The 21,170-nt window shown below is 58.2% G+C and overlaps 4 protein-coding genes across 8 annotated transcripts in view; 1 reads left to right on the top strand and 3 right to left on the bottom strand.

The window, feature by feature from the left end:
• Positions 1-22: 22 nt before the first annotated feature.
• On the bottom strand, positions 23-6,204 carry YJEFN3 (YjeF N-terminal domain containing 3). Its single transcript, XM_075557234.1, has 6 exons — positions 6,149-6,204; positions 3,445-3,553; positions 2,020-2,130; positions 1,741-1,854; positions 1,409-1,559; positions 23-228 (listed from the first exon to the last, which is right to left on the bottom strand). The coding sequence occupies exons 1-6, from the start codon at positions 6,202-6,204 to the stop codon at positions 23-25; spliced, it is 747 nt and encodes a 248-aa protein (XP_075413349.1).
• A 513-nt stretch (positions 6,205-6,717) lies between these two features.
• Positions 6,718-14,032, bottom strand: NDUFA13 (NADH:ubiquinone oxidoreductase subunit A13). The gene is made up of 5 exons (XM_075549389.1): positions 13,875-14,032; positions 8,316-8,394; positions 7,402-7,473; positions 7,038-7,107; positions 6,718-6,895 (listed from the first exon to the last, which is right to left on the bottom strand). Exons 1-5 carry the CDS (start codon positions 13,963-13,965, stop codon positions 6,776-6,778), a joined length of 432 nt encoding a protein of 143 aa, XP_075405504.1. The 5' UTR covers positions 13,966-14,032; the 3' UTR covers positions 6,718-6,775.
• On the top strand, positions 13,257-19,617 carry TSSK6 (testis specific serine kinase 6). The gene has a single exon (XM_075549374.1). The coding sequence runs from the start codon at positions 14,807-14,809 to the stop codon at positions 15,626-15,628; it is 822 nt and encodes a 273-aa protein (XP_075405489.1). The 5' UTR covers positions 13,257-14,806; the 3' UTR covers positions 15,629-19,617.
• GATAD2A (GATA zinc finger domain containing 2A) overlaps positions 17,935-21,170 on the bottom strand; it is a 77,380-nt gene continuing 74,144 nt past the window's right edge. For all 5 annotated transcript variants that reach the window (XM_075549355.1, XM_075549345.1, XM_075549363.1 and 2 more), the window contains one exon: positions 17,935-21,045. In XM_075549355.1, coding sequence (XP_075405470.1) covers positions 20,915-21,045 — 131 coding nt within the window. In that variant the 3' untranslated portion in view covers positions 17,935-20,914. The remainder of the gene's footprint in view (positions 21,046-21,170) is intronic.

Below are 21,170 nucleotides of genomic sequence, written 5' to 3'. Positions count from 1 at the left end.
CGAGGCGCGGGGCGAGCGTCGGTCACAGCGCCACGACGCAGTCGGTGCCCGTGTACCCAGGCAGGCGCAGAGCGAACTTGCGGCGCACGTCGTCGGGCACGAACCTGCCCGCCACAAAGTGGTGGCTCCCGGCAAAGCGCCCGGCGCAGCGCTTGGGCGCCGCAAGCGACACCAGCACGTCGGGTCGCAGCCCGTCCTCCGCGTCGCTGCCGGTCTCCGCATCCCAGCCTGAGGGAGGAGGGTGAGTGGAGACTAGAGGGCGGCCTCCCTGCGCGCCTGCCCTGCCAGAAGGGACCTCCCCACTCGCCACCGGAGCTGGAGCCGCTGCCCTTCCACCAGCGCCCCACCCGTCAGACTTGGTCAGACCTGCCCCCCAAGGAATGGGGCTCGGCACTCAGACCAGCTTCTCCCCTCCCCTCCCTTCCTCATTTGACCCTGCCCTTGCCCTCAGCCACATCATGGTTACCTCTGCGCTCCCCAGGACCCCTGTGTCTGGCCTCTGCCCTGGCTTCTGTCCCCAGACACCTGTTGCCCCCTCACACTCCATCAACCCTGAGATCCTTAGCCAGACCCCAGCCTCCCCCTCTGATCAGACCCACTTCCATCCTCAGCTCAGTCTCTCCCGTGTCAGAGCTGCCTCCCTACCCCCCAAGTTCTTGACAGGGCTTTGCGCCCCACCTCATGTGACTCAAGCACCCATCCTCCCCGCCCTTCCCCCTAAGACTCCTCCCTCTGACCAGAGACCTTGCCTGACCTGAGACCTCTCCCCCTCCTCCTCAGCAGCTCTGCCAGGCCTTATAACCTCCACCATCAATCTGGGCCCTGCCTTCTCACCCGCCCCTGGCCTGAGTCTGGGCCACTACCTAGCTGCCTGGTTTCTCCCTCTGACTAGCCCTTTCCTTCCTTGACCTTCACCTTCACCCGTGTAATGTGGGCCCCCACATCCCCAGGAGCCCTCTGCTCTGCGGACCCCTGCTGGGAGGGCACCTGGGGCCCTTTGAGCCAAGGGGCCATCCCTGAGAGGCCACCCCCGCAGAGGGTCCGGCTGGCCAAAGGCTGTTTGTTCCGTCTGCCTAATGGCTCCAGCAGGCGTGGGGCGGCGGCCAGGGCGGGCGCGGCGTTTGCTGAGTGAGCTCACGTCTGCCTGGGCAACTGGGCTGGGGTGGGCATCGGGCATGTAGGGCCGGAGGTGTTGGTGGGGGGGGCAGCATCTCGGGTCACTGGGGTGGAGGATTGGTGTTCCCTATCCACAGGATGGGCGTGACTTCAGCAAGTACACACTCCATCCCTGCTGGGGAAACTGAGGCTCAGAGCAGGAAGACCAGTTGGGGGTCACCAAGAGACAAGGTGCAGGGATCTACCCCCCAGGCTCGCCAGACCCACAGTGCCCAGGCCCAAACTGGCGTGCCTGAAGGGATGTCCAAGCTCACGAGTGGGATGGACAGCAGCTTCAGTGTGGCCAGTGCTCGAGAGCAAGGACCCCCGACCTCTCCTGGCCCTGCGCCAGGGCCCAGCACGGCATCCACCACCAGCCGGTATGCGTCATTGATGAGCCGGACCTAGAAGGGCAGGCAGGGTCAGGGAGGGAGGGAGGGAGGAAGGGAGGGAGGTGTGTGTGTGTGTGTGTGTGTGTGTCCCAGGTGCAGTCTCCACCTCCGCCCTCCCTTGTGTGTGTGTGTGTGTGTATGTGTCCCAGGTGCAGTCTCCACCTCCGCCCTCCCTTGCCCACCAAGGTCTGACCTCAGCAGGCAGGTAGGACAGGAAGGGAATGTCCATCTTCTCGCACTGAGTGGTCAGGTCCCGGTGCAGGGGGTCCAGCGAGCGCACGGGGTAGAAGATGGTGGGCTCATACTCCTGGGTGAGCAAGAGGGCACCAGTGTCAGGGTCCTCTCAGACCCCAGACCTAGCATGCTGACTGCTCGCCTGGGGCAAAGGGTGGGCAGATTCCGGAATGTGTCTAAGCCCCCATGTTGGACCCTAGAGACGGGGAAGCAATCTCTGCAGGTGGGGGTGACTCACAAACACTCGCAGGTGGCGGGCGCAGACCAGCCCCACTGCCCCGTTCTGCTCTGGGCCGCATACAACCAGCACCGTCCGCTGCTTCCGGGAGAGAGCCACCAAGGGGAAGACCTGCGGAGTGGGCCAGGCAGCAGTAAAGGCAGGCGCTCAGACACGACAGGCCTTGCTCTGCCGGGGACACTGAGGCCAGGCGCAGGGACAGACAGGGTGATTGAACCTGGAGGAGCAGGGCTAGGTCAGGAAGGAGGCACTGTGGGAAAGGAGATGGTCCTGAGGTGGGAGGGGGCTGCCCTGGGTGCAGGGAAATAGTGTCCCACTGGAGAGAGATGAGGAGAGGGGCTTGGGGAATAGGGAAGCCATCCAGAGGCTGGATGGGTTTTGTTAAGTTGCATGCACACATGGCAATGGACTATGGAAATCCCACTGGATTCACAATGGGATGTTTTTTTTAAAAAACAGAGAAGGAAAGGAGATGGCCCTTTGGAGACCTGAGTTTCTGCTGAGGCAGGGTCATCACAGAACCCAGGTCTGGGCGGCCCTGTGCGCTCCTGGGCCAGTGCAGTTTGTTTCTTCTCCGCCTGGCTGGCAGACATTTTTCCACCTTTTCCCACCACAGAGATTTCCGCCACTGTCGTTCCAGGCCTCAGCCTGCCTGGAGGCCCCAGAGTTGAGGGAGGGGGAGAAGGGGTGCTTTCTGGTGCTTCTGTCTGTGTACCCATCTCTCGAGCTTTGGCATGAAGAGTGGGTGCTGCCAGTGCCCAGCTCTGCTCTGACGCTGCCAGACTGTACCCACCCTTCTCTCCTCGGGGTTCCTTCTATCTAGTGTGTGTGAGGGGTGAACAGACAAGGGTGGTCTTGGGGCGCCCTGCTGTATTCTAACCTCCACAACATCAAAGGTGGCTCACTCTTCTCGACCCTGGCCAGGCCCCCAGCCACTTCTCTGCCCTCACTGGGGGCTGCTGAGTTTTCGATGGGGCATCTGAATGGTGGTCCCGGAGTGCCAGCTGAGGTTGGATATGCTGCGTTTCCTGCCTGCCTGCCTGTGTCCTTTCCCAAGGCTCTGGCATTGGCCAACTGTGGTTCATGACGCCTCTTCAGAGGCTCAGGAAGTTAGCCGCCTGGTGTAGGGCTGCCCAGTGCCATCATATCACTGGCCCTGGGAAGCCCCCCTCCCCCGGGGTAGGAGGTTATTTGGGGGTCCTTGGAGAGCGGCAGCCAGCACGGATATCTGGAGGGAGCTGTACCTAGGGTCTGGACACTGTGGTGCAGCCTCTGTGCCTCTAGGGGACCCAGAGCGATCCTTCCTGGGCCTCCCTTTCTTTCTCCATCTGAGGGCAGGGCTGGTTCGCACCAAGCAGAGGGGCCTCTGCGGGGCTGACACAGAGGTCGTGGCTGGTGATTTGGTTGGGTCAGGGGTCAGAGTACCTTGGTTACAGCCACGGCACTGGCATGGCCACACAACTCTGCCAGCTGCTGCCGCCCAAAGCGATAGTCCTCCAGCAGCTCCCGCTCCAGGGCAGCCGCCTCCTCTGTGCTGGGACCGAGAGGTGAGATGCTCAGAGATCAGGAAGGTGAAGGGAGATCAAGAGACAGGCTCAATGTTTCAGGCGAGGCTCCAAGACTTTTTGCCCGTGGCCCCTGCCAGTGCTAGCTCTCAGCTTGGGACCACCTCTCAGTTTCCCCATCCCGCACTTGTCAATGAAACGCCCGGCAGGCGGCGGCAGCTTGGTTTGCGCCATACCTGGGGCGCGGGCGCCCCCTGGGGACCACAAAGGTGCATTGCAGCGGATGGTGGTTTTGTCCCAAAGCTAAGGAGTCGCTGGACCGAATGGGAGGACTCTGAGCAGGGAATGGCGCCTGAGGAACCCTGAATGAGGCGCGCGCTTGCGTGCGTGTGTGAGGTTGCTTAGCAAATGCCAGGGCACTCGGGGCTAGGACGGGGGCACCTGAAGGAGGTAGGCATCGAAGGGTACAGAGGAGTTCAACAGCTTGCTAGGGAAGTGCAGCAATAAGCCCTTTAATGCCGCACCCTGCCCCTCCCGCCCCTTTCAGGGCAGTAATAAACTATGTGGGCCAGTGAGACCAGGTCTGAGTTGGCGCTGGGCCACTGAAGTGCTGAGTGTCTTTGGAGGTCTTGCTTCTGCCTTTGCCTGGCTCCTTGTCCAACATTCTTCCGCTCATCAAAGGCAGTGGCTGACCTGAAGGCACGTCTGAGGCCCTGCTAGGCACTGGGTGCAAACCTGCCCTTCCTGAGGGCTCCTGTGGGACTCAGATTGGTGGCTAGATAGATGAGTTGGCACCAAGGATGGGGGATTGGGGGTCAGACACCGGGGCTTTTTGCAGACCGGGAGGAAGGACAGGAAGCAGGACTCCTTCCTGTTGGAGAACAGCGCTACCCTTCTCAGTGCCTCTGACGGTAATGGTGACAATGTCAATGATGAGGCCCAGAAGGGCTGGGAAAATGCTCAGAACTGCAAGGTGGCTTGCCCAGTGCCCCGAGGCAGCAAGTGGAGAAGCCAGGACTTCCACCATGGTCTCTCAAGATCCAAAATGGTGTAAGCCTTTGGTGTCAGAGGGCCAAGAAAGTGAGACTATAAATGGTGTCCATTTGGTAGGATGAAGTCTCAGGTTCCTTTGCTGGGGGCAACTAGCTTCTGGTCAATTTTACTGCACAATCCGTGGAAGTCGCAGGGGTGGGGCCCAATTGGGAGAGCAGGGGGTGACCAGGAGCACTGCGGGAGGTATAGCCCAGGTGACAAGAACACCCAGGACAGGGGTCCTGTGTTGGAAACAAGCCTCACAAATTCAAGAGACAGAAAGGAGGCTGGTGTGGCAGAGTGACCTCGGCCCTGAAATTGGGGTCCACGCAGATGGGGGGAGGGGGCCCAGGGCACAAGCCCCTGGAAGGGTGCTCTTAGTGGACCCTGATGTGCTGGCCTGGCTGGTCAGCTCAGGCCAAAGAGCAGCTCCTGGGAAAGAGCAATGACAAAATACTTTCACGATGAAGACTCAGGTGGGCAGGGAGTGCATTTTACTCCCCCCAGTCATCTTCTGACAGCTCTGCCCCCGAGTGATGTGATTGCAGGAAGAGGAGGGTGAGGAGGAGGCTCCGTTCCTCCTCTCCCCTTGTGCCCCCCCCCCCCTTTGTCCTACAGCGCTGATTGCTGGCAGCCACTTGGAACATAATCTTCCTGTGTAACCGGTCATTAGAGGGATAATGGGGACTGGGCGGTACAAGTCTTGGAGCCAGGGCTGGGGGCATGTAGCAGTGGCTTCCAGGTGTGAAGGGGACTTAGGGTTGGGAAGGGTAGACTCATTCTGCTGTGGTAGGGCTTTGATTTTGGGGGGGGGGTTGTTATGAGGGTACTTCTTGCTTCCTCAACCTCAGTCCCTGGAGGAGGAACTACAAGACTCCAGAATGCCCCCAGCCTCAGAAGGCCAAGTGACCCAGGTCCTGGAAGAATCAGGGCCTCCCACTCTAGCTGCCTCCAGGTTTCCAAGTGCCAAACACCCCAACCGAAGCTTCAGGGGGCTTTGAGCACCAGAACCCATCGTGCCCTGGCCCAAACCCATCTACAGCTCCCTGCTGCTCAGAGACTAGAATTCAGGCTCCTCATCCCTACCAGCACTCTTCATTGGTGCCGCCACATCTCACCACGCTCCAACACCTTCACATCCGTGGCTTTCTTCCAGCCCCGTTGGCATCTGAGACCTGACACAACAGCCCAGACCACCAGGCAGTCACAGCTCCTAGAACGTTCTCTTCCCTATGACAAGCCAGGGTGGCTAGCCTGAATCTGGACAGCCCGCCAGTCACCCTGAGGAGGGCTGAGGGGGCGCTGGGTGGAGGCAGTTGGACAAGGAACTGCTAGGTCACTCTCGAGGCAATGACTAGGGGGATGTAGCAGAAAGTGGTCTGGGCTCCAGGGCCCCTGGGAAGGGGCCTGAGGAGTGATTTTGCCAGATGCTAAATTATTATTCATGAGGGGGTGGGTCTGTCTTAGAAACAGTTTCCCTGGAAACGCAGCTTTGGAGGGGCTGAGGACCTGCTCTCCCCACCGGCACATCATGCGATGGGCCTCTGACCGCCCCAGTCCCCATCCCACCAATCACCCTTCCCACAGCTCACCTGAGGAATCGCCGCTCCTCAGGCGCCTCCGCCAGGGCCGGGTTGGTAGCGCTCATAGCTGAATTAGAGCAGCAAGCAGGGCAGTCGCGGCTAGCCGCTTTTTAATCACACTCCCGGAGGCGGGGCTCCATTTCCTTCCGCCCACTCCATGCCGCCAGCCAATCAGAAAGCGCCGCGAAGGCGCTGAGCACTGCTATTGGTCAGTAGGTGCAGAATGAAGCTGCTTGATGAGGGGATTTCTAGAGACTGGGGCCAGGCGGTCCAGCTGCGCCTGGAGGTGCGTGAAGACCTAGAATCAAGAGGGTCCCCCCTGGCCCCTGTGACATTCACTTTATGGTGCGATTCCAGGGCCAACTCAGAAAACTTGGGCCAGAGGTGGGAAGGACGGAAAACCCAGGATAATTTTGAGAGCAGAGCTGAGGAGCCTGGAGCAGGGCAACTCCAGGCCTCCACCGGGTTCAAGGTCACCCCTGCAAGCACCCCTTCCCCCTCCACCTTCCCCGCGAGGTCTAGTAGTTCCCCTGGCTACCCGCCCCGCCCCCAAGGTGTGCAGACACAGCAGACTCAGGTGGGCTTCCAAAGCGTTTATTGTGACGGGCGTCGGCGTCAGTGGCAGCGCTCCTGCGCCTACGCGTACCACATGAAGCCATAGCTGGCGTTGACCAAATCTTCGCTGGTGCGCAGATGGTAGAGGTCGCACACCATGGGGGGCACCCAGCGTGTTGTGTGGAACACCGACTCGCCCACCTGCTTGGGCACAGGGGTGTGGGGAGATGTGCTGGGGCCCAGGCCCTCTTTCCACCCACTCTGCCCTCAGCCCCTCACAGCCCAGCCGATGCTGACCCAGTGTGGTTGGCAGACCCTGGAGCCCAGCCCTCCCCAGACCCACCTTCCAGTCGGGCACATCCTTCATGATGATGGCTTCCTCCTCCAAGTTCTCGCGCAACATCTGCAGAACCCTAGGGGGCGGGCCGGACAGGGGTGAGGCCAAGCAGCCTGCACCCCAGATCCCACTCCAGCCATAGCCCTCCAGCCTAGGCCCCTCAAGGCTTCTTTCTGTACAGGTTGTTGCCTCTGCCGTGATGTCCTCTCTCCGGAGCCCCACAGATAGCTACTTGCTTCCCTGCCCCACCCCAAGGACCCCTCCTCCGGGAAGCCTGCCCTACAATCTACCTGGAGGAAGCCAGTCTCCGGCAGCCCTTAGTCACCCACGGGCCTAGCGGCCCTCCAAAGACACCATCTGCAAGTCCTACCTGCGGTCTTTCTCAGCCTGGAACAGCGGCATCAGAGCGATTCGGGACTCCAGGTCCTCAATCTGAAGACGCCTGTGGAAGCCAGACACCATCATCCCTGGCTGGTCAGGGCACAGCCACTGACGCCCTCTTCCCAGGGCAAGGCAGGGGCATCCACAGGCTGTGTGCGCAGGGTGAGTGGGGGGAGAGGAGGCAGTGGTTTGTCTGTTCATGAGACTGGCTTCCTGTTGTCTTTTCAATTAAGCACTTTTTTTTTACACTCTAGCATTAGCTCAGCCTGGTGATTCTAAGGCATGGAGAGAGAGGGTCCTCGGGTGCCTGGCTTTACCAGACCACACCCTAACTCAAAATAACCAGTGTAAGCACTCGACTGGTCCCCTCTCCCTCCTCCTAGGGTTTCCCACATCACCTCTAGTAAGCTCATCCATACCCGGGTAGAGGGGTTGCCCCAGCTGTGAGTCAGGAATGAGGTGAGCAGGGGCCAGGAGACACTGGCACACCTGAGGGTGGATGTGTCTGGCAGACATTAGCATTCCAGAGGCTCTACCACCCCATGCCCACCTACCTGGCTGTAGTAGTGTACTGTGTGGTCACTGCTGGCCCTGCGTCCACTGCTGTGGTGGCTGCCCCACACAGCTGAGGGCTCGTGCCTACTGTCCTGCTCCCCAACAGCAGCTGCCTCACCCTCTATGTTGTTGGGGCAGGATGAGTGAGTGAGACCGGCTCCCCATCCCAGGCGGGGTGCAGTCCTGCAGTCTTTACCCTGCCAGCTTTGGACTTCCACTGCCTCCTTTCTTCCCGCCACAGGCCCAGAGACAGACTGCTAGCCTCCCAGACTGCATCCAGGACCTCCATCCCACCCACCCTTCCCCTCAGCCCCGACACGGACAGTGAGAGGCCAGCCCGCCGTCTACCTGCGCTCCCGGTTCCACTTCATCATGCCCCAGTATCCGAAGAGCAGGGTCCCAAGGCCCACGGCAAACATGCTGTAGCCTGCAAGGGAGGGGTGGCAGCTCTACCGGGGGACCTTATCAAGGGCCCCCACCATCACACTCCTCATACCCACCGTGTGCATCTGTCTCTTGTGTGCACCTCAGCCCCTGGCCAGTGCATGGCAGATGTGTGGGTCAGGGACCCCAGGTTGCCAAATCCCTGACTTGAATGAGCCCAGGCTTCTGGTGAGGTGATTGGGGTGGGAGGAAGGGTGGAGCTGGGGTTATTGATGCTTGCAGTTGAGTCCTGGCTTGAAGGTCCCCTGTCCCTAGCTGGCAGACCAGCCCCATGGGAGAGGTGTTCTGATGGTGCCCTCGCCCACCCCAGCTCCGGGCAGCCCAACTCTCTGGACTCCTGCTGTGCTCTGCCCACAGGGGGCTGCCTAGGACCTCCAGAGGCAGCCGGTGCCCTGCAGGGGCCACCCCAACCCAGTGGAGTCTAGGGCAGCAAGGCTGAGCCCTCCCACCCCGCACCCTGGGGGACAGAGGTGACCATGCATATTGATGAGCAGGCCAACAGGCACTAATCCTGACAGACAGCAGGCAGGCCTGATTAGCGGGGAGTGGGGGAGCTGCCTCAGGCTCGTGGTGAGTATAAGAATTATCCTCCACCGGATATAGCCCACCAGGCCTTTCTTCTGAGGCAGCTCAATTGCCAACCTCTTGGTTAGCAACTGAGCAAGTAAACTACCACACCACCCCAGGGCGCCACCCAAACTGATCCTGGCTCCTCCCGTGCCAGCCTGGGACTGCACCCGTGGTGTTCCTGACGGCCCCCTGCTGAGATGCTTCAAGGGGGCTCACATATCCAACCTTAGGTTAGCAGCCATGACCCTACCCAAGGGCTCTGCACATAAGTATCCACCCAGGAAATACCTAGCACACAGGGTGGGTGGCTATGCTAGGGCCATGGGGCTCAGGGAACCAGAGCGGGTTGCCCCATTAGAGCGGGGCTCTGAGTCCTGGCCCGCCCGTCTTGGCTGCGTGGGGCTTGGAGGGCAGACAGGTGGAGACTCTCACATTCACTTGCTGCAGGCTGGAGCTCAGGTAAGACAGCGCCCCCTCTTGGGGGGCAGAGACATGGGATGGCGTGTCCTGTGCTGAAAGACCGGCCCTCACCCCCCCCCCACCCGCCCTGCACGTCCTAGAGAAGCTGCCTCACCGCCTTCCAGCTGCTTCCCAGGTGTGTGTGGGGGGGGGAGGGGGGATGTCTCACGCCTTTAACCAGCCCCGTGGGCAGAGACCTTCACACTCGGGCACCCCTGTGAGCCCATTTCTAAGATCAGTTCCAAGAAGACAGCCTTCAAGGAGCTGCAGCAGGACCCTGCACATCTGCATGCTGTCCTGCAGTCCGAAACAGCTTCGCCCCTTCACCAGTGGAAGTCACTGGCAGGGGAGGTGGGCGAGGGGCACCCCAGCAGGGCACGCAAATGCCTCTCAAAGACTGAAGTCAACAGAGAGCCATCTTTGCAAGGGGTGCGGCGGGGGGTGGGTGGGTGGGGGAGGGAGAGGATGCACTGGTGGGGTTGAGATGGCAGAACTCCTGAACGGAAGGCAGGGCAAACCCCAGCTTTGCTGATGGCCCAAAGTGAATGCTTCAGACAGAACCACAAGCCTCCCACCCGCACCCCAATTCCGTCTCATCACGGCCCTACAGGGCAGAGCAGGACTGCCTCAGAGGGTTTCCGGGGCTGTGGATCTTTATGGGGAGACAGATGGCCACACTCTCCACGGGCGCAGCAGGGGGCTGGAACTGCAGGGGACTGGGAATCGCCGGCGTGATCTTGAAAAAGAACCAAGTTGGAGGACTCTCCCTCCACGGTTTCAAACGTTATCACACAGCTGCGGCCACCGAGACAATGTGGCCCGCCGTTAGCATGGAGCAATGGGGGGAAGAACGGGACAACCAGACAATACACCCTACACTTATGGACAATTGATTCTGGACAAGGGTGCCAAGTTCATTCAGTGCGCAGAGGCTTAAACGGAAAAAAGGCCTTGCAACTAACGGGGCAACTGGGTCTCCGCGTGCCCCAGAGAGGCCGGCCCTCCCTTCTGCTCTGCCCCCAGATGAACTCCAACAGGACCCAGACCTGCCCGTTCAAGACTCCAGACTCACAACAGCCCTGCAGGACAGGGCAGAGCTACCCTCTGAGTTTCCAAGACTGTAACTGTTTATGGGAGTAGAAAGCCCGACCTTTCTCCCTTGGTTTCGAACTGCCAACCTTGCGGCTCAGAGCCCAACACAAACGACCATCCATGAGGGCTCCTTATATTAACAAGCTAAACCTTGAAAACGCTTAGCTGGAACGTTGAGGCTCACCTGTGTGCCTCTGGATGTGACAATGGCTTTCATGACAAGACTCAAAAGCACAAGTGAGACAAGACACAGCATGAAAACAAACAATAGGTGCCCTACCTTCGTCAGCACGGAAAATGTCTATGCTACCAACAGTGCCTTTCAGGAAGTGGAAAGGAATCCCAGGCAAGGAGAAGATGTTTGCAAATCACATACCTGCCTAGGAAGGAGGGCTATCCCAGTGGCGTGACAAGGATGAAGACTGCCCAGCGTCAGCAGAGACTCGTGCGCACACAGACTGCAGGGGGACTCCAGCCCCCTACCAGGAAGACAATAGGCAGAAGAGAAAGCCAGAGAAGAGCAGGGCTGCTGAGGAGGTAGCGCCCCGTCCACGGCTGGTGGGTAGGCCAGACGGAATAGCTGTTTTGGAAACAGCTGGCAGAACCTCAAAAATGCTAGACATGGAATTACCATAGAATCCAGTAGTTCCGTGCCCAGGGAGATCCCCTTGCAAAGGGCAACTGCAGACCCATGAAGAACATGCACACATGCTCCTGGCCGCGTCTTCATAACGTCCATCGCTGAGGAGCACGAACCAAATGTGCCCATCCAATGGAGCCTCACACTGTACCATCCAGGACAGGCAATCCACAGAGCTAGCAAGGGGATCAGTAGTCACTAGAGGCCAGGGCTGGGGGCTTGACTGCTGATGGGCTGGGGAGTCTTCCTGAGGGGATGACCATGTTCTGAGATTGAGGTGCTGGCTGTGGGTGTATCTCAGTGTACTCAAAGCCACTGAACCGTTTAAGTGGGAGAAACGCTTGGCACCTGACTTGGATCCAATAAAGAAGTGAAAGACACAGGGAGCAGGGGCCTTGGCCCCGATGGAGGCTGGAGAGTGTGAGGGTGCGGGGGAGGAATGAAAATCGGGGGACATCCCTAAAGCCTTGTAGAGGAGCGACCCGGGAAGCCTGTCAGGTTCTGGTTGCTGATGGGGTCACTTGTCAGGGTCAGGGAGGCAGGCCTAGGATAGGAGCAGGGAGAGGAGGTTTGATGGAAGGACGGTGGGCCTTGGGGATGGAGAGATTTGCTGTGAACCCCTGGAGGAGGTGTCCTCAGAGAGGTGCTCACGGGCCACCCTCAGGGTCCCTCCCCTCACAACTGCACATACTTATGACCTGACTCGTCCCTCAGGACAGGGCCTGGCTCAAAACAGGGCTCCGAAAGTGTGAGGGTCCTGGGCCAGTGAACCAAGACCACCTGCTGGAAGGGCTCTTCCTCACTGCTCACAGCCTGGGGTGATGGGGGCACTGTGTCTGGTTCTGGGGACTACAGGGGAAGCCAGTACCTTCTGACATCACGAACCCACAGAGGTCCTTGATGCAAAGCACATGTGACTTACAACGGGGGGCTGTGGAGTGGGGGGAGCATGGAGCCTGTGGGCTGGGGCCAGGTCACGCAGGGCTCTATGCACAGGCAGATACCCCAATACACACCTGAGTGGTGCAATGGTGAGCCGCTAAGAGAAAGGTGGTTGATGTGAATCTGGCCAGCGGCTCTGTGGGAGAAAGACCTGGTGATCTGCCCCACAAAGGACAGCTTGGAAGACTACGGGGGAGAGGGGGAAGGGGGGACAGACGGGGTTCCCTTCTGTTTCCCAGGGTCACCAAGCAGCAAAGAGGTCGAACACCTAGCAATATCAACAGGTCACAGTCCACCAACTAGTTCAAGGGCTGGGGTCCTGGGCACACTAGCCCAGCCTAGTGTCTGTGTCTTAAGTTTCTACATTTTTAAGAGGCTATGGAAAAGGTAGCAGGGACAAAGACTGATGGGCACAGCTCAGAAACATTTATCATCTAGGCCAGGGGTCCTCAAACTTTTAAAACAGGGGGCCAGTTTGTTGTCCCTCAGACCTATTGGAGGGCCGGACTATAGTTTGTTTGTTTAAAAAAAAAACTATGAACAAATTCCTATGCACACTGCACATATCTTATTTTGAAGTAAAAAAACCAAATGGGGCAAAAACACCCGGCGGGACAGATAAATGTCCTCAGCGGCCGTAGTTTGAGGACCCCTGATAGTCTTTCCCAGAGTTTCCCCAGTCCTGACCCAGGACGGCAGGACTGACACCCCCGCCATCCAAGAAGGAATATGGTTGGGAGAAGACTCCATTTTCCTACCGTCTGTTTATATATACATACATTTTCCTTTAACAAGCCCACAAATTCCTCTCCCTTTGTTTAAATTGAAGCCTAGTTTGCATATAAGGACATGGAGAGGTTTTAAAGGTCAACTTTGATGAGGTGGGCAATTGGACTCACCCTTAATTAGGTTTCAAGTATTGTATTTTTCTGCTGATCCAAGATGCTGAGCTTGGCTGCTTTTTACTTTCCCTGTAGAGTACTGCACCGTTTTCTGAGTTGAACTCGATGCAAAACGTTATTTACAACATCTACAACTTCAAGAAGGCCGACTCCTGGCAGGGGTGTGTGTGGCAGTTTCCCCTTCTGGGCAAACCGGGGTCCATTTCAAAAGCCAGCACTTTGGCGTCTACTCAGTGACCCCAGGCGTTGCCCAGACAGTCTGGATTTTCCCCTCGGTGCGACTGACGGTTTTACGCTACCCACCTTGCAGTCAGTGGGGAGCCCAGCAGCGCTCCTCGGCCTCAGTTTACCCCTCCCCTGGTCACACTGACTCATTCCCTGCCATTGGATCAATCCGGGCTCGCGGCAGACTAGAGCCGCCCCGTGGGTTTCTTTCCGAGCCCGTCCTTCCCGAGGCTACAGGAAGCCTCGTCTTTCTCCCACAGAGAAGACAGAAGCAATTCGCAGCGCTTTGGATGATTGGGGACGTGTCCAGTGGCGCAGCGGGTGAGCGCTGGGCTGCCAACGAGAAGATGCGCGGTTCGCGCCCGGTTACCCATCCCAACGGAGGTCAGGCAGCCGGCGCCGTAAAGATTTACAGCTGGGACACCCCATGGCGCGCTTCCTCTCGCCCCCATGGGGCCGGGTCACTACCAGCGGCCGGGACACTCTCCACGGCTGTGGGCAGTGAGAGGCCGGCTCCCCCGACTCCGTCCCGCGCCGCACAGCCCGGGAAGTCTGGGCCGCTCGCCATCCCGCTCCCGCCGCGGCGATGCGAGGGCCCGGGACCCTGACACCCCAGCGCGGGGCGGCACTGACCCGACAGTCCCCGACGGGGCAGGTTCCGCTTGTAGTCGATAGGGCCGTAGCCCCCCGGCGGGGGCATGTCCTGCTTCACCTTCGACGCCATGCTCGCAGCCCCTCCACTTCCGGCCGCCGGCGGAAGTTACGCACCGGGCGCTCGCCGTCGCCATGTTGAGTGTGGAGGAAGTCCGGAGACGTTTCCGACGGGGGCGGGGAAACGAGCGCGCGTGGAGTTCCCCGACTGGTCCGAGCGCTTGGCTCTGGCTGTGCGGCCGGCGGGGCCCGGCGCCTTTCAGACTGGGCAAGGGAAGGGGCGCGTGGTCACTGCGCTAAATGACCTTGCGTTCACCTTCCCTCAGGGTTAATGCGCGCACAGCCAGGAACTCGGCTGTAAACTGGGCCGCAAGATCAGAGAAGGCAGCTCTTCCAAGGAGAAGGGGGCCATCCGCCACCACCCCCCACCCCCCGCCTCCAAAAGTCAAGCCCGGTCCAAAGTCAAGCCCGCTAATCCACCTTGGGGCACTACGGACAGTTCTGGCTTCCCGATGACCACGAGCTGGGTCGGTTCAGACTCCTGAGGGACCGCCCCTGACCCTGGGCATGGAATCTGGCCCCCGACATGTTCCGGACGCTGGTAGAGGGCCGCTTCTCAAGCACTTGGCGATTCTGAGCAGTTCTGAGCTCCAGAGCATGAGGGCCTTGGACGCCTTCAGGGTGGGGTCCAGGGGGCGCTCACATCCCGCAGGGGGGTGACGCCTGTGATCACTTCACAAGGCTGAAATTGTTACCGCAGCAATAAAAGGCGCCGCGGCGGCGGGGGCCTGGGAGTGGGCACATGGGGGTACGGGGGTGCAGGTGCCAAGCGCCATGGGTTAGGCCCGAGATCGGAGTCCGGCCGCCCCCCGACAGCAGCCGCCTCCTGCTCCCCTCGTGCCCCGGGCGCCACCATGTCGGGCGACAAACTCCTGAGTGAACTCGGCTATAAGCTGGGCCGCACAATTGGAGAGGGCAGCTACTCCAAGGTGAAGGTGGCCACGTCCAAAAAGTACAAGGGCACGGTGGCCATCAAGGTGGTGGACCGGCGGCGCGCGCCACCCGACTTCGTCAATAAATTCCTGCCACGTGAGTTGTCCATCCTCCGGGGCGTGCGGCACCCGCACATCGTGCATGTCTTCGAATTCATCGAGGTGTGCAACGGGAAGCTGTACATCGTGATGGAGGCGGCTGCCACGGACCTGCTGCAGGCGGTGCAGCGCAGCGGGCGGATCCCAGGGACACAAGCGCGCGACCTTTTCGCGCAGATCGCCGGTGCTGTGCGTTACCTGCATGATCACCACCTGGTGCACCGCGATCTCAAGTGTGAGAACGTCCTGCTCAGCCCCGACGAGCGCCGAGTCAAGCTCACGGACTTCGGCTTTGGACGCCAGGCGCATGGCTACCCTGACCTAAGCACCACCTACTGCGGCTCGGCAGCCTATGCTTCACCCGAGGTGCTGCTCGGGATCCCCTATGACCCCAAGAAGTACGACGTATGGAGTCTGGGCGTCGTGCTCTACGTCATGGTCACCGGATGCATGCCCTTCGACGACTCAGACATCGCCGGCCTGCCACGTCGCCAGAAGCGCGGTGTTCTTTACCCCGACGGACTTGAGCTGCCCGAGCGCTGCAAGGCCCTGATAGCCGAGCTGCTGCAGTTCAGCCCGTCCGCCCGGCCCTCAGCTGGCCAGGTAGCGCGCAACAACTGGCTGAGGGCGGGGGACTCCGGCTGACCGCCGGGGCTCCAGCTAGTCCTGCCGCCCCGGCACTGCGCACGCGCGGCGCGTGTGCGACGGGAGAACTTCCGGTTCCCGCGAAGCCGCCGCACTCTCGTGCGCACGCGCCCTCCCCTCCCCTGTCCCCGACTACTACAAACCGAGCGCCCGGAGCTTCCCCTAGACCAGGAGAGCGGACGGGCGCACGCGCAGTCCTGGCTCACAGCTCAAAGGCCCCTAGAGGGGACCGGGCTAGAGGAGCGGGAGGTACTGCGCCTGAGCGGGAAGAGCGACGACCTGGCGGTGGGCAGCGGGCGCCAGAGGAGACTTGGCGAACGAATGCGAGAACGCGGAGCCCGCCCCCGGCCCGCCGAAGGCGCCAAGGCGGTGCAGGGCGCCCGCGGCGCAGCCCACCCCGGAATTTGCAATAAACTCGCTCTTCCTCGAAGCTGGCTGTTAGCTGTGGCCCCATTTAGGGGCAAGGTGGGGTCGATGCTTCTGGGCGAAGCGCTTTCATTTGTTCCTCTGGGAAAAACAGCCCTGGATTCCGTCGTGGTTCACCCAAGTATTCGTTCATTTACTGAGCATCAGGCTTGAGACTAAGCAAAAAAGGTTTGTACTCAACGGCAGGAGGCCGGTGGAAAGTGAAAGAAAAGGCCTGGAAAATCGTTGTGATAAATTGGGGGTGCCTACGGGGTGTGGAGACTTAGGGGTTGTCTGTGATTAGGTTACGGGGTTTGGTCATAGTGGCTGTATGTAGGGGGGTGTACGGTGGGTGTACTGCTCGATGGCAGTACTGTAGGGGGGTGTACTGCTAGATGGGGCTCTGGAGTACCACTCCCCTCTTCCTGTATATTTTTTAGGTTGTGGTCCTCCTCACCCTATTTTGCAGATAATACTGCCAAGTGGGGATGGTGAACCCCGTATTCTCGCAGAATCTCATCAGAACTGACAGGACTAGGTATCAAACGATTAAGTGCTCAAGTACTAACTTACTGAAAGATTGTGGTTCAAATTTACTCAAGTGCAGTAGGGAAAAGATCTGCTTCCAAGAGGCGAGTCTTGAAAAGCCGATGGAGTTCTAATCTGCACACTGCACACGGGGCACTGAAAGGTCGCAAGTAGCTTGGCTTTTGCTCCAGGTCTCCCCTTTAAAGTGGGAGGGGGCTCAGCCAGAGCCAGCAGGACCCCACACCCTCGGAAGGGAACCCACTCTGCTTATTTCCTGGCCCACCCACACTGCCCTTGTTTCTCCACCTCAGCTAAAGAGCTCTCACCTCACTGAGCCTGGATGCCCTCACTCCCCTATTGAAGGTGACCTCCTCCTGGACACCTTGTCCTTGACCCTATCACAAGGTGTGATACTTCCATGTTGTCACCACCCTTTTCTGTCCACACTTCCCTTTCCTGTTCGTGAGCAGACAGGCTGGGATGTTAGAAAGGATGGGGTTCCAGGGCTGGTGTCCCATTTCACAGGTGGCCCAGAGTGAAACAGCCTATCGACACCCAGACTTGCCTCAAGGATTTGTGGTCTACAAGGACCTTGGTGCCTGGCCAATGGCCAGGACTCACACCCATGGCTCAAGAAGAGCAAGTGAGGTCATGGAGCTGAACCCCCGTTTGGTGGTTTCTGTTGCTGCCTTGACCAGTTAGTTCTGCACCTGTCTATAAAATAAGGGTGCCTGGCTTCTACAGATCAGGAAGTCCAAGGGGGTGTGGGGGTGTTGGCAGCCCCTAGGCCTAAAGAACTAATTAAACAGGGTCAGCTTTTACACACTGTAATTAATCAAAGTGGTCACAGGTTTCATGCAAAAACTGTCTAAATCTGAAAACCAAAACCCACCACTTGATCATCTGAGGTGGCTGGCTCTGTGCCAGGGACATTTTCCTGAAATGTCTGGGGGGGGCGGGGAGGGAGGGAGAGGACACATGAAGCCTGGGACTCCTGTGCTTGGCGCGCACACTTATAATTTCACCTACATGTGTCCCAACATGAGTGATGCTACTCCCTGGGGGGGAAGGCACTAGGAATGAACCAGGGGGCTGCAAACGCTGACACCTAGACTTTATATAACATCAGTGTTTAACTGCCAGCAGGGGATGAGTTTGTTTCTGTAAAGGAGGGGCAGAAGGTCAACCAAGTTTGGGAACCTGAAAGCGCCATTCCTCTGGTTGGAAGCTGGAGGCTTTATTCTAAGGATCTGGGAGAAGACAGGCAAGGTCATGGGTTCATGCCTCTCCAGGAGGGAGGGACCCCCCTCAGCCACCCTCCCACAGCCCCTTCTACACATTTCGGTGTTTGGGGAAAAAAAGTACAGCCAACACAGGGTCCATTTCTTTATTGTCCTTCCGATTCTAGAATTGCCTCATGACACAACACAGTTACCCATTCCAGCATCTTATTGGAACTATCCCAGTTTGGTGCCAAACATTTTTAAAAACATTTTATTATCAAAAATTTAGAGTCACAATAAATATAAGTGACAGCCTTCCCCCTAAGGCCCCCAAATACCCTGCACTAGTGTAACTGTCTATTACACTTTCTGTGAAAGGAAAAGTTAAAAAAAAACTCAGTCCAATTTGTTTCTGCAACCTCCTGTACAGCCTAGCTCAGCATTAAAGAAAAACTGGGAGGCCAAGCAGCAAGGCCGTCCTTTCAGTGTTTGCATCCCTCTGCCCAGCCATGGACCCAGAACTCCCTGCAGCTCTCCATAGGGCAGGAGAGCATGTGGCCCAGACAGACCCCAAGGGGACCAGAAAGAAGCCACAGGACACGGGGAGTCTGAGTGGCCTCTGGTCCCGTCCTATAACTACAGATCAAACTTCCAACACTCATGACCTTATCAGAAAGCAGCTTTCTGGACATTAGGGTACCGTTGACAGGGACCCCATGAGACCGGGATGGTCTGGGTAGGGGTGGGGGTGAGCTCCAAGTGGGAACACATGCACACTTCTGAGTGGCAACCCCCCCCCCCAAAAAAAAATTAACCCAGGTGAGCGAGAAAAGCCGCTCCAATAGCATGGCAGTACTTCTACACTTCTGCGTTTCCAGTTGCCCCAGGGGTTTGTGACAGGCCGTTGGGAACGTCACAAGAGTTGGTCTTGTCCTTATGGCTTCCCATTCTCAAGGCTCCTGCGGACAGGAAGGACCTGCGCTGGTGGTTGACGCCCAGCACAGGAACCAGTGCCCTTTCCAAAGGCTTGTTCAAATCCCTGCCCCGAGAGGTATTTTAATGTCATATCCGGTAACATAAATTTCCTCACAGGGTTACCCGTGATCTGGGGTTTCTTATAATAGAAATTACACTGCAAAAGGGAACAATGAAAAATGGAAATTTCAAGGTAGTAGAAATGAACTAAAGATTAAGGCGTCTTACATTCTTGCCCTTTTAAAGAAAAAGCTACTGTACGTCACAGTATGTCGTCCCTGATTGCGTGGCCGAGGGGTTGGAGGGCTGAGTCAGGCCCAGGCCGCCCATCCTCTCTGCCTGAGACTCCTTCTCCTGCTGGGTCAGGTCTGTCCAAGCCCCAAGCCCAGGAAGGTGTGTTCTGAGCGATGGTTCCTGAGCACGATGGAAGAAGCGAGAGTCCGATAGGGCTGGCAGCCTTTGTCACAGGCCCAAGGAGCACACTTCGCGGCTGGATGCTACCAACAACGCAGGAAGCCTCTACTTAGAGCTGCACCGTTTCTCTGCATAGCATGAAGTTGACTGTTCCTGGGGGAGGGCCGCCGGGCACTCCTTCTCAAAGGACTCGGAGCACCTGGCCCGTGGTGTGAACAGAGAGGGCCAACAGCTCAGGTCATATAGGATAGGTATTTATTTGCCAGGCACACAGAAAAATGCGAGGAATAAAAATGCTTGCATACTCTTGTTTTTGGGTGTAAAAACACACCCTTTTCTCCTCCTGAATATTGATGTCCCTCCACTCCCCCCATACCCCTAGACCTCTGGAGGAAGGCCACCCTGCCCTGGTCTCTTCTCCTCGGCCAGATGAAGTGATGTGCTCAAAACAAAAACCAAAGGAGAAAACTTGGTTTTTAACACAACATAAAGAACCTTCTGCAACACTAGGTCTCCTACAGCTGTCAGAAGTGTTTCCTAAACACAGTATTCACACAACATGAGAGGGGCTTACAGGAGGTCTTATTACAGTAACAGCTGTGTCTGAAGGAGGGAGCCCTGCACAGTAGGGGTTGAAATGAAGTCTCCAGCCCTGGCCAGGGGCAGACTAGGGCAGAGCTGCCCTGTGGGGAGGTCGTGTGTGGCTTCATTTTGCTTTATAGAGCGGGAAAGGAAAAACAAACAAAAAAACCCCTAAGAGCAGAGCTGATCTTTCTAAAGACGTTTCTGTGGACACTAAGGGATAGAAAAACCTGAGGCTGACCCACAACAGCAACTCTGCTGTAAGGGAAGGTTCCTAGCCTAGACCCAGCCAAAGTCCTGAAATGTGGAGGGGGAGGCAGGGGACAGGAGCAGCACCTGGGCCAGTTCCTGACCCAGGATACACCTGTCATGTGCACCTGACACTATTTCACAGCCAGGGCAGCATATGATTCCATCCATCCAAATCAATAGGAAAAGGAAAGGAAAAATTTAATAAAATAAACAAAACAAAAAAAACTAGCAGCCCCCTTCTGCTCCCAGCCAAGCTCCTGGACTCTGTGCCATCTTCCTTCCTCACCAGCAGTGTATCCAGACCCTGGCCCAGTAGGTCTCGGTTCATTCTGTTCTGCTGACCAAGAGGGTTCCGAGGTCGTTGAAGGAGCAGCAGCGGAGGACTTTCCTGCTGGGTTGGTCCAGTCTCCGGCTGCCAGTTGCCTGCTGTCAGATTGAGCGTCTGCACAGTTTGCTTTCAACTCCATCATTGTGAGGTGATTCAGATATGTCAAGTGATGGGCCACCTCCACGGAGAGTAGGGAACAGGGTGGGGAAGCAGAGCTGGGCCACCTGCTCTGCGCTGGGACTGGCTGCTTTCACCTGCTGCATCCCGTCCAGGGGAGTGCATCTGCTGGGAGCCGGGTTGGGTTGGGGACTGGAGCGATGCAGAACTAGCCCCTAGGTTCAATTTTCTGCTGGTGACGGCAAACTAAAGGCAAACAGAGGAAGGACGAAAGCGGCACGGTCTCTCCAGGCAGAGGTCCTCCTCACCCAGCGCTGTGCTGCGTAGGCTTTGCAGCATCCTCAGGTCACTTGCTTGGCGACCACACTCGGCAGCGGCGACTCCAGGGTGGAGGACAGGCTGGCTCGGCACTTCTCTGCAGAGACGGCCGTGTGGGGAGAGGGAGGAGGGAGGCGGTCTCCACTATTTCCATGTGGCTGATTGGGGGATGGAGCGTGGTGGGATCATGTCCAGGAGGTACTCGCGTTGGCGGTCGACAGCTGAGGCTGCCTTGTGCACCGCCAAGCCCGGACTGACGAAGGTAAGGGCTCCACCTGCAACAGAGGGCATGTTGGCACAGTGGGGCTAGCTCAGCTGCTGCTAGAACCCCACCCCGAAGGTGCCCCTTAGCAGGGCCACTGTCAGTGGGACCCCACCTAGGAGGATCCCTCCTGAGAGA

The sequence above is a fragment of the Tenrec ecaudatus genome, chromosome 1, assembly GCF_050624435.1.
Source record: "Tenrec ecaudatus isolate mTenEca1 chromosome 1, mTenEca1.hap1, whole genome shotgun sequence".
NCBI classification, from domain to species: Eukaryota; Metazoa; Chordata; class Mammalia; order Afrosoricida; family Tenrecidae; genus Tenrec; species Tenrec ecaudatus.
The sequence above is the reverse complement of the archived record's forward strand: the minus strand, read 5'-3'. Positions and strand labels throughout refer to the sequence as shown.

Bases quoted from the DNA above. Each gene is read 5' to 3' on its own strand.
- TSSK6 (XM_075549374.1), top strand. From the start codon at position 14,807: ATGTCGGGCGACAAACTCCTGAGTGAACTCGGCTATAAGCTGGGCCGC.
- YJEFN3 (XM_075557234.1), bottom strand. From the start codon at position 6,204: ATGAGCGCTACCAACCCGGCCCTGGCGGAGGCGCCTGAGGAGCGGCGA. The intron at 2,131-3,444 runs GTACTCTGACCC...CCCACTCCGCAG, and splicing joins GTGCCGTGGCTGTAACCAAG to GTCTTCCCCTTGGTGGCTCT. The intron at 1,560-1,740 runs GTCAGACCTTGG...CTGCCCTTCTAG, and splicing joins TGTCCTACCTGCCTGCTGAG to GTCCGGCTCATCAATGACGC.
- NDUFA13 (XM_075549389.1), bottom strand. From the start codon at position 13,965: ATGGCGTCGAAGGTGAAGCAGGACATGCCCCCGCCGGGGGGCTACGGC. The intron at 8,395-13,874 runs GTCAGTGCCGCC...CCTCCCTTGCAG, and splicing joins GCCCCGTCGGGGACTGTCGG to GCTACAGCATGTTTGCCGTG. The intron at 7,474-8,315 runs GTAGACGGCGGG...TGGCTTCCACAG, and splicing joins AAGTGGAACCGGGAGCGCAG to GCGTCTTCAGATTGAGGACC.